This window comes from Bufo gargarizans, chromosome 9 (genome assembly GCF_014858855.1).
Source record: "Bufo gargarizans isolate SCDJY-AF-19 chromosome 9, ASM1485885v1, whole genome shotgun sequence".
Taxonomy (NCBI): Eukaryota; Metazoa; Chordata; class Amphibia; order Anura; family Bufonidae; genus Bufo; species Bufo gargarizans.
In genome coordinates this window covers 182,291,148-182,302,684 of record NC_058088.1, presented here as the reverse complement: position 1 = coordinate 182,302,684, position 11,537 = coordinate 182,291,148, and the positions used below count along the sequence as shown (strand labels likewise).

Sequence of the window (11,537 nt, the reverse complement as noted above, 5' to 3'; positions counted from 1 at the left end):
TTACAAAGCACCTTCCCCCTTCGGCGACGCTAACCAATCGGAAAACGCGTTCCTTTGGGACGCTCTTTGAATCAACCAATGAGCGAACTGAGGGGCGTGTCCCGGAACAAAAGCTAACTGGGAGTCTATAGGAAATTAAAGGGGGTTTTGGGGGTTCGGTGACAAAGATGCCGCCACCGATGGTAAGAGCTAAGTCGCAACGACATAATATGGAGGGGAAGATGATCGGTAGTGGCTCCCTTTAGTTAGAGTACTACTACTCCCAGCATGGTCATTTTGCGACTTGTAGTTCCACAGCATCTGGAGATCAGACGTTGATTTGTGAGTCCCCAGCTGTTGTGAAACTACAACTCCCAGCATGCCCTGACAGCACCAGTCGCTCGGGGCATGCTGGGAGTTGTAGTTTCACCACATCACCGAGCTGCAGATTTATTTTATGCACTTATATAGCACTACTATATTCCGCAGCGCTTTACAGACATTAGCATCACGCTGTCCCCAATGGGGCTCACAAATGTAAGGCCACGCAAACACCCACGTGGGCAGGGGCGCCGCCTGGATCTACTGCGCCACAAGGTTAAGGGACCGTCTCCTATCAAACCCACGCACCCACGTGGGCAGGGGCGCCGCCTGGATCTACTGCGCCACAAGGTTAGGGGACCGTCTCCTATCAAACCCAGGCACCCACGTGGGCAGGGGCGCCGCCTGGATCTACTGCGCCACAAGGTTAGGGGACCGTCTCCTATCAAACCCACGGAGAACATACAAACTCCAGGCAGATGTTGTGCTTGGTCAGATTCGAACCCAGGACACCAGTGCTGCCAGATTGGAGATGGTTCACTGATGCAACCAATATGGTCAATGTGTCTCTATTTTCAGTATGTCTGCTTGCTGTCAGCGAAAAGCACACATTGGCTGTACCTGTGCCCGCCTTCTGAATGTCACAGGGAATGTTCCCATTCATTGACTGCAAGCAGGGATTGTGAAAAATGGAATGGCAAAAAGCTTTATTGACAGAAGCACGAACAAAAAGGTGAAGACCCTTTTAAGGCTGACATGGCAGCAGGTGTGCACCTCCGATGTTGGGGGCGTGCACTCCCCGTCACCTCCCACCTCAGGGAGCGGCTTGGCTTCTGGAGCAGGCAGTTGTAAGAGGCATCAGTAACTATAGGAACAGTTTACCAGGAGAGGAGTCCCCGGGGGTTTGGTGCTGCAGTCGGGTACAGTCGCGCAGAGCAGCCGCAGAGGACACGGACCCCCTCACTTCATCATTCCGGTAGGAGGACACGCTCGCCTTCGCTACTCGTTTATGTTCCTAGTGCACGTCTACGGGGATGAAGATGAGGCTGATCCAGGGGTAGACATGTAGAAGATACCTCTGGCACTCCCGTTGCTCTGAAACTACAACTCTCAGCATGTTCAATTCGCTTCTATGGGACAGCTGAGCAAATGTGCACGCTGGGTGTTGTAGTTTCACAGCAGCTGGAGTGCTAGAGTTTGTTGGAAATGGCTGGTGGGCAGGGGGCGCCGCCTGGATCTACTGCAGCACAAGGTTAGGGGACCACCTCCTAAATATTTTTGAGGTGGCATGTTGGTAATCGGAGCTCCCTTTTATGTGCTAGGTAGAACAGGCTGTACTAAACAGCGCCGTGTTTTCCAGATGCAGGCCTCTCTATCATCAGATCGCTCTATAGCTGCGGCACTCCAGCTGTCATGAGACTACAACTCCCAGTATGCTCCATTCACCTGGAGTGCACTCTGCTCTATAGGATATATTAGGGAATTGCTACATGAGCATGTGTGTGTCCGGTCTGACGCTGGAGTAACCCCTTCAGTGCTGATATTTCTTTGCTGCTGCTTTTTCAGAAAACCACCCACCATAGGTCAATGAAGAACCGCTCGCCCTCCCCGCCGCTGCACGTCCATGTCGATGAGAGCACTCCAGTACATGTCCATATTAAGAAGGGGCCGAAAATCTCCTCCAAAGCACAGGTAAGCCACGGCGGCCGCCAGATAATATTTTGTCCTGTGTACACAAAGCAGCTGCCATTAGGGGGAGTTTACTGCACTCTTCCCATTGGACTCCATTAAAAATATGTATGCAGTAAGCTCCCCCTAGTGGCAGCTGCAGGCAGCCTGAATTTTATTATTTAAAGGGATTCTGTCACCTCCCCTAAGCCCAAAAACGATTTTAAAGCAGCCATGAAGCACAGCTTACCTGGATTAGGCTGTGCTCTTTGATCTTGAAATCCGTCCAGCAGTTACTGCAAAAAACGACTTTGATTGATATGTAAATGTGTCCTGAAGGTGCCCAGAGGGGCGTTTTTTTCTTCTTAGAGAGCCCAGTACCGCCCCTCTTTCAGTGCCCAGCCCGCCTTCCTTGTACTGTCTAACCGCCGCCTCCAGCCTGCCACAGCCTCTCCTCCCTCTCCTCCCCCTCCCTCACTCCCTCAGTCAGCAGGGAAGAGCGAGCATTGGACGTCACTGGGCTCGGCGCATGCCCAGTGACGAAGATGAAGCTGCTGCCCTCAGTCTCCTGCTGATCGCACAGGCGCAGCCCTCAGTGGGTACTGCTCCTGTGCGAGAGTTCGTTCGGCGTGAGGGAGGGGGAGGAGAGGGAGGAGAGGCTGTGGCAGGCTGGGGGCGGTTAGACAGTCGCAAGGAAGGCGGGCTGGGCACTGTAAGAGGGGCGGTACTGGGCTCACTAAGAAGAACAAAACGCCCCTCTGGGCACATTCAGGACTCATTTACATATCAATCAAAGTCGTTTTTTGCAGTAACTGCTGGACGGATTTCAAGATCAAAGAGCACAGCCTAATCCAGGTAAGCTGTGCTTCATGGCTGCTTTAAAATCGTTTTTTGGCTTAGGGGAGGTGACAGAATCCCTTTAAAAAGGTTTTTTCCTGGAGTTCAGTATTGATGACCTACCCTCAGGACCCCCGCGGATCAGCTGTTTGAAGGTGGTGACAGCCAGAGCACTGTGGCTTCCTCGCAGTTTACCATTGCACAGCGCCGTCCATTGCACAGCGCCCATGAGGGTTGTCACACGCTGCCTAGAAATCTTAAGTGCCGTGTGAAATCCTCCCCTCACTCCCTCATTCATCCTGCTCAGCCGCCGTGCCCCAATGCTTCTTGCAGTTTTGTAGGTCATGAACCAGGCAGCTTAGGATGAACGGTGGATGTGCCGAGGAAGGTGGCAGAAGAGACATAGAGCTCCTATGTATAAAAGAACCGTGAATACAGTCTGACATGTTTTGGGGTCTGTTTACAGAAAGGGACCAAAAGTAAATTGAAGAGCGAGGTGGGAAATTTACGACGCTGCACTAAGGTCAAGACCAGAGTCCCCTGGATCCCCCCAGGAAAGGCGTCCATGCGCGATGCGGGCTTCAAGTGGGAGGTAAGTGGTTGCCTTGTCTGTGAAAATGAATAGAAAATGGATTGATTTCCTGCAGTACTGGGGCAGAGAGGGTTAAATGCATAATCTACAAGACCTCCTTTTATAAGATGTGCTGCAGCGTCGGGGGTGGTCTATATCGGGGATCAGCAACCTTCGGCACTCCAGCCGCTGTGAAACTACAATTCCCAGCATGAACACTTACTCGACTGTGCTTGTAACTTCCGTAGAACTGAAAGCAGGATTCTGGGAGTTGTAGTTTCAGAATAGCTGGAGTGTTGGAGGTTGCCGATCCCTGGTCTATATGGTTTCTGAGGGACTGAGAAGGGGACTTCAATAGTGATGGCTTATCCTCAGGACAGGTCATCGGTATCTGATCAGTGGGGGTCCGACTTCTGGTCCCCCCCGCCGATCAGCTGTTTGAAGAGGCCAGAGTGCTGTGACCTCCTCATAGCTTACCACACAGCGCCTTTCATCATATAGTGGCTGTGCATGGTATAGCAGCTCCGGCCCATTCATTTGGATGGGACTGTGCTGCACCTAGGTCATGTGACCGATGGACGTGATGTCACTGATCAAGGAAGAGGCCGCGGTGCTCACTGCAGCTGATCAGGGTCCTGGAAGATGGACCCCCGCCGATCAGATATTTATGCATGACGTACCCTGACAGCCATCTATATTTCTTGGAAAACCCCTTTGAAAGTGTTCCTTCTCCTTGAGGCAGCAGCAAGACCCCTTAAAAATGTCTCAGTTTATTCTAGTGAACTGCGGGGGGTCAAGTCTGTTGGACCCCCCCCCACCAGTCAGACATCCGTGGCATTAATGTCATTGGAAATTATAAAAGCTTTTCTACATTCTCCTCTGCAGGGTTTGACCCATCGCTTGGAGATCACCCCCCCAGACATGGAGAAGATGATGTCAGCCCTGCGCATGAGCGACCTGTCCACCGACGAAGAGGAGTACCTGCGCGGCAAGATCAACTCCTACGAAAAGAAGATCGACAGCTTGATGTCTGAGGTTGGGACCTTGAAGAACGAGGTAAGGAGACTGGCCCAGAGAAGTTCACCGGCACAAGGTCACAGAAGATGAACCAACCTATGTTGTCCACTTACCGTCAGGTGGAGCAGAAGAAGAGGGACCACTCTGTGGAGAGATATGAAGAGCGACTGGCTGCCTCCCAGCGGGCACTGACTTCCAAGAACGAAGAGCTGAACGAGGTGTCTCTGGAGCTGGTGGAGACGGAGAATGAAAACTCCCGTCTGAGGCGGAGCATTGACCGAATCAAGGAAGAGACCGACTTTAGCTTGTAGGTATCTAGAATGGTTCAACTCTCTTAAAGGGGTTGTTGGCCAGTCTTGCGCTTTGGTTGAATATCGCTAGGATAAGCCAACAATGTCTGATAGGTGCAGGTCCCACCTCTAGAAAGGGGTCCCCAACGCCGATGAGAGTGCTCCACGCAAGCGCGACCACCCTCCAATCACTTTTATGGGAGTGCCAGCTCAGCTATTTCCGGAACTCCCATAGCGGTCAATGGAGAGGTGGCTGCACTTCTCCATTAACCTCTATGGGCCTTCCGAAAATAGCACAGCAAACTCGCTCGACTCTTTTCATAACTCCCTTAGAAGTGAATAGAGAGCACGCTGCGCATGCGCCGTGCAAACTCCTTCGTTTTGGAAGCCCTGTTCTAGAGATAGGGGCAGGTCTCACCTCTGGGACGCACACCTATCAGACATTGGTGGCATATTGCAAGTGTGAGATGGGCCAACCCCTGGAAGATACCGTACTTACCTGCTGATAGAATCTGCCTTGTATTGTGTCACGTGGTATCGGCCATTTCAGGCAGCAGAAACAGCAGCTGCAGCAAGAGAAGTCCCATCTGCTGTCAAAACTGGTGGAAGCGGAGATGGACGGGGCAGAAGCAGCGAGACAGGTCGACCAGTTGCGGGACACTATGAACCAGATAAGACATGTAAGTGATGTGTATGTTTATAGGGCTGACTCTCTAGATGGTGACCCCCACCTCAATCCTGAAGACGCCTGTGCTTTGCAGGAGAAGAGAATGACAAGTACAGACTTCAACCTGCTCACCCGGCAGAAGGAAATCCTCGTGGAAAAACTGAATACGTTTGAAGAGACTAACAGAACCCTGAGGACCCTGCTGAGAGAGCAGCACTGCCGAGAGGTGAGCGTCTATAACCAATGGGGTTTCCAAAAATCACTGCCGCACCCGTCCATAGGTAGTGTGCAACTCCTTTAAAGTAAATGGAGCGGAGCAGCAGTACCACACGCAACCTGTGGACAGGTGGGGTGCTCTTTTTGGAAGAAAGCAGCCATGTTTTTTTTTCTAATCCTGGACCACCCCTTTAAAATTAGTTTTAAACCTTACGGGAGGAACCACAGAGAACATATAGGAGGGAATAAAGCAGGGGCTATGCATTTCTAGGGAGCCGGAGGGACTGTGGTGAACTGGAGGTGTAACGTAGCTACTTCTTCAATCAGCTTCAAGGGGGAGGAGAGGTCTGATCCCAGTATTTACTCAAAAGGCATAGGCCCCTTGCAGATGAGCGTGTCCGGATAGGGTCCGGATGCGTTGCGGCAAACCCACGCGAGTAGGTACCCAATTGCAGTCAGTTGTGACTGCGATTGCGTTCCGTTGTTCAGTTTTTATCGCTTGGGTGCAATGCGTTTTGCACGCGCGTGATGAAAAACTGAATGTGGTACCCAGACCCGAACTTCTTCATGGAAGTTCAGGTTTGGGTTCAAGGTTGTGTAGATTGTATTATTTTCCCTTATAACATGGTTATAAGGGAAAATAATAGCATTCTGAATACAGAATGCATAGTACAATAGCGCTGGAGGGGTTAAAAAAAATATAATTTAACCCACCTTAATCCACTTGATCTCGCAGCGGGCATCTCTTCTGTCTTCTTCTTTGAGGAATAGGACCTTTGATGACGTCACTGCTCTCATCACATGGTCCATCACATGATTTTTTTTTACCATGGTGATGGATCATGTGACGGACCATGTGATGAGCGTAGTGCACAGCAAACATGAAAACAGAAGAGAAGCCGGGCTGCGCGAGCGAGTGGATTAAGGTGAGTTAAAAAAATAATAATTTAACCCCTCCAGCCCTATTGTACTATGCATTCTCTATTAAGAATGCTATTATTTTCCCTTTCTAACCATGTTATAAGGGAAATAATAATGAACGGGTCTCCATCCCGATCGTCTCCTAGCAACCGTGCGTGAAAATCGCACCGCATCCGCACTTGCTTGCGGATGCTTGCGATTTTCACGCAGCCCCATTCACTTCTATGGGGCCTGTGTTGCGTGAAAAACGCACAATATAGAAGATGCTGCGATTTTCACGCAACGCACAAGTGATGCGTGAAAATCACAGCTCATGTGCACAGCCTAATAGAATGGGTCCGGATTCAGTGCGGGTGCAATGCGTTCACGTCACGCATTGCACCCGCGCGGAAAACTAGCCCGTGTTAAAGGGGCCATAGGGAGGAATTTATCACATTTTTATTTATTTTTTTATGATTGCATTTTACTCATTTTAGGCCAAAAATATTTTTTTCAGTTGGTCTTTATTAAAAATATTCAGCCGTTTCTGGGATACAGGGCTTAAAAATCAGTCTGTTAGCAGTGTGGTTCTGTTTTCTGAATCCTGTCATCTGACGGCTCTTATCTCTGATCTCCTGACCTCATAAACACTTATTTAAAGTGGTTGTCCAAGTTTTTTTATTGACGACCTATTCCCAGGATAGGTCATTAATATCAGATCGACGGGGGCCCGACACCTGACACCCCCACCGATCAGCCAGTTGAAAAGAGGGCGCGCACCGTGCCAGCGCAGCCTTCTCTTCATTGTTTACCTGCTCGCCGTCACGATGGCAGCAGGTGTATTTACAAGGAGCCGACCCATTCACTTCAATGGGATGGCTGGATCCCATACACTTGAATAGGAACGAGCTGTCCCATTGAAGTGAATGGGTCGGCTCCTTGTAGATACACCTGCTCCCTGCTGCCGTTGTGACGGCGAGCAGGTAAACAATGAAGAAAAGGCTGCGCTGGCACGGTGCGCGCCTTCTCTTCAACCAGCTGATCGGTGGGGGTGCCGGGTGTCGTACTCCAGACGATATGATATAGGTCATCCATAAGAACAACTTGGACAACCCCTTTAAGCTGTATGTTTATTAGTTTGATAGAAATTGAGCTATAGTGAGTGGCCAGGAGATCAGAGATAAGAGCTCTCAGATGACGGGATTCAAAGAAAACAGAAACACCCTGCAAACAGACTGATTGATTTTTAACCCTTGTATCTCAGAAACAGCTGAACATGTTTAATAAAGACCCATGGAAACAATGATTTTTAGCCCAAAATTAGTAAAATGCAAACATAAAACAAATGCCTCTAATGTGTCCATAGCCTTTAAATGGGTTGTACAGAATAAGAAAAACATGGCTGCATTCTTTAAAAAGTAAGCAGTGCCACACTTGTCTTCAGGTTGAAGGTGGTATTGCAGCTCAGCCCCTTTCAACAAAGCAGAGCTGCAAAACCAGATGCAAACTATGGACAGCGGCCATGTTTTTTGTTTGTTTTTTAAATCTCGGGCAAACCCTTTAAATCTCAGATGTCGTTTTTGTAAAAAAGGGCAGCGTAAAAAAATAATCCATTGTAATGCAGGTTTGTAGGGTCCTTTTGACGTATTCTGAAAATGGTGGAGGCATGGAGAATACTGATCGATTGTCGTTCTTCATTTCTTACAGACCGAGACTCATCGACTGCTGGAGCAGAAGGAGCTGTTACTGAGGAAGCTGTCCGATGCGGACACCGAGAGAGCGGTACGGACACTGCCCTCTAGTGGGGAGGCGAGGAACTGATGATTATGGGATCCGCCACTATCACTGGCTCTGACTATATTATAGACAGAAGCCATTCCGCCTTCTCCGAGCAGAGCCAGTAGCTCCACGGGCGCTGACCCCGCGGGACGTTTACATCTCTGCAGATGTAACATGCTAGAGATGTATGCAGGCTATGGGTGGACTACAATTGGCCGAATTGCCCTAAACAGTGTTGGCACTCAAAGGCACCTCTGAGGACAGAGAATATACGCCCTGTCCCCATACGGGAACCTTCGTCTGTGTTACGTGACCGTCTCTAATCCCTGATGTTTCCCTTTTATGTAGCATCTCCAACTGAGACTTCACGAGAGAGAAAAAGAACTGGAAGATCTCAGGATTCAGCTGAAGACAGAAAAGGTAGGAGCTAGAGATGAGCAAATTGGCTTCAGGTCCGATTCACCATTTATTTATTTATTTATTATTATTATTATTTTTTAGTTCAAAGATTTTTTATTTATTTTTTTGTTGTTTTTTTATCTATTTCTATGCTGGCATCCCCACATAATGCTAGCTAGTCTCCTTTCCAAAAAGAAAAGGAAAACTGAATATCTCATACTAGGAACCCAGTTTTTTTTCTGGGTAACTACCCTTTAAAGGGGTTGTCTCAGTTCAGCAAGTGGCATTTATTATGTAGAGAAAGCTAAAGCTAATACAAGACACTAATGTATAGTAATTGTCCATATTGCTTCCTTTGCTGGCTAGACTCATTTTTCCATCTCGTTTCCATGGTTACAACCACCCTTCATTCCAGCATCGGTAGCCGTGTTTCCACACTACAGGAAAAAAAGCACTGGCCTCGCTGGTGGCCAGGACCATAGGAGCACACACAGGCCAGAGCTTTTTCCTATAGTGTAAAAACACGGCCACTGACGCTGGATTGAAGGGTGGTCGTAACCATGGAAACGAGCAGTGTATAATGTGATGGAGAAATGAGTCTAGCCAGAAAAAGAAGCAATATGGACAATCACAATACATTAGTAAGGGCCTCGTATTAGCTTTCTCTACATGATAAATGCCATTTTCTAAAGTAACAGAACAGAGCTATGAACATTAGCTTGGTTGCCTGAGAGGCCTTGGTTGGCCTACTATTTCTCCCTATGGAGGGCGGTAAGTATGCACGAGGAGAATCATGAGCCAGGCAACACTCCTCTCGGTTTCTGGGGAAAAAAATGTAACACATAAGTACATCTTACATCTGCTGGCATCAGATAGGTTAGGAAAGCTAACCCAAGCGTTAGTAGCCTACAATGCTCCACACACATACTACGCATACTGGGCACTCTCTGTAATTAGAAAGAGTACCCTCCGCCAGACAACGCATATATCTTGGCCAGAAACCCAGAGCAGCATACTAGTATTTCTCTCTCATTCACCTGAAACTAATCGCAAAAAGTCGTCTTGTTACAAACCCAACTTTGTGGGAATTTTGGGACTAATTCTAGCTGGCAGAATCCATTTCGCTCCTCCTTAGTATGAACGTGCATGCCATGAGGAGGATTGGGACGGATCCTGATTATAGTTGCTATGGGAATCACATGTCCCCTCTGTTCTGACTTTTCTATAGGATCTAAGCAGGACATCGACCGAATTTACGAAGTCTCTAGAAGCCACAAGAGCTCACTTACAGGGGCAGCTGAGGAGCCGGGAGGCCGAGAATAATCGGCTGTCTGTCCAGCTGAGGGTAAGAAAGAAGAGAGTGATGTGGTGAAGACAACTCCATGTTGTTTGTCCTAAGAGGGCATCCGTATTAGACTCCATTCACACGTCCGCAATTTAGTTCCGCATTTTGTGGAACGGAATTGCGGACCCATTTATTTCTATGGGGCAGCAAGATGTGCTGCCCGGATCCGGAATTGCGGATCCGCACTTCCGGGTCCGCAATTCCGTTCCCGAAAAAAAAAAAATAGAACATGTCCTATTCTTGTCCGCAATTGCGGACAAGAATAGGCATTTTCTATTAAGTGCCGGCGATGTGCGGTCCGCAAAACACACACGGACGTGTGAATGGGCCCTTAGAGGGAATCAGTAATGGCATGCAGTGATTAAAGGGATATGACATAAATGTCTGATAGATGCAGGTCCCACTTGCACCTCTCTTAGATGGGTCTCCCTTACCCCACCCGCCTGGCATCCAGGGCTGATCGGAATTACGGAAACAGATGAGGCTAACCTGAGAAGGGTACGCCGTTTTAAAGGGGTTATCTCACTTCAGCAAAATTTATCATGTAGAGAAAGTTAATATAAGGCACTTCCTAATGTATTGTGATTGTCCATATTGCCTCCTTTTCTGGCTTTTTATTCATTTTTCCATCACATTATACGCTGCTTGTTTCCAGGGGTTATGACCACCCTGCAGCGTGTCCGGGACTCTGGTGTCCGGGACCGTGGGAGTGCGCATATTCACACATGTGCAGCAGTTGCGGTCACGGTCACGGCCACCTCGTATCTGCGCTGCAGCAGTGGCCATAACCCCTGGAAACGAACAGTGTATAATGCGATCGAAAAATGAATCAAGCCAGCAAAGGAGGCAATATGGGCCATCGCAATATATTAACATTGTCTACATGATAAATGCCATATGCTGAAGTGAGACAACCCCCTTTAAATTCCGCTCCCATCCCCACCAACCTTCTCCTGCTTGGATGCAGCAGACAGCGGTGGTCAGGACTATGGAACCAGACGAGCGTCCTGTTTCCATAACCTGCGAGATGTACTGTATGATAAATGCCATTTGCTTAAGTCAGACAACCCCTCTAAATGGGTTGTCTGGGTCTCAAATGCTGATGACCCAGCTCCCCCCACCGCCATTCAGCTGCGGTCAAGCACCACTGCCTCTTACCATTCGGAGTTGGTTGGGTTGTCGGGAGTCAGACCCCCACACGATCAGATACTGATGAGCTATCCTGAGGACAGGTAATCAGTATTAGAGTCCAGACTTGATGGCATATGACAAGGATTTGCTGCCTATGTTTGATCACCGGTGGTCCGGTGGTTAGAACAAAGCTACAATTTTCTACTTTGTCTCCGTTAGACTTTGTTTGGGTGGCCATGCGATCCACTTGTATTGTTGAAGGATGACCATGACAAGCTGACCAAAACCAACTGCAGCCCGAGTCACACAGTATAGGACAATGATGTGGCCCAGTTGGTTAAAGTGCCGTTATCAGTAGCCCAGCGGATCAGCGGGTGTCCTAAATGACAGATCTCCACCAGTCACATTGGTTTGTCA

At 48.8% G+C, this 11,537-nt stretch overlaps 1 protein-coding gene across 4 annotated transcripts in view; it reads left to right on the top strand.

Moving 5' to 3' along the window:
• The first annotated feature begins 101 nt into the window (after window positions 1–101).
• Window positions 102–11,537, top strand: part of ODF2 (outer dense fiber of sperm tails 2) — a 30,071-nt gene continuing 18,635 nt past the window's right edge. For 2 of the 4 annotated variants that reach the window (XM_044305908.1, XM_044305905.1), the window contains exons 1-10: window positions 102–182; window positions 1,867–1,992; window positions 3,272–3,397; window positions 4,262–4,432; window positions 4,513–4,700; window positions 5,234–5,363; window positions 5,445–5,576; window positions 8,174–8,248; window positions 8,594–8,665; window positions 9,873–9,989. In XM_044305908.1, the coding sequence (XP_044161843.1) occupies window positions 168–182; window positions 1,867–1,992; window positions 3,272–3,397; window positions 4,262–4,432; window positions 4,513–4,700; window positions 5,234–5,363; window positions 5,445–5,576; window positions 8,174–8,248; window positions 8,594–8,665; window positions 9,873–9,989 (1,152 nt within the window). In that variant the 5' untranslated portion in view covers window positions 102–167. Of the gene's footprint in view, window positions 183–1,177; window positions 1,277–1,866; window positions 1,993–3,271; window positions 3,398–4,261; window positions 4,433–4,512; window positions 4,701–5,233; window positions 5,364–5,386; window positions 5,577–8,173; window positions 8,249–8,593; window positions 8,666–9,872; window positions 9,990–11,537 lie in introns of those variants that run through there. The other 2 variants (XM_044305906.1, XM_044305907.1) reach the window with 2 other exon arrangements.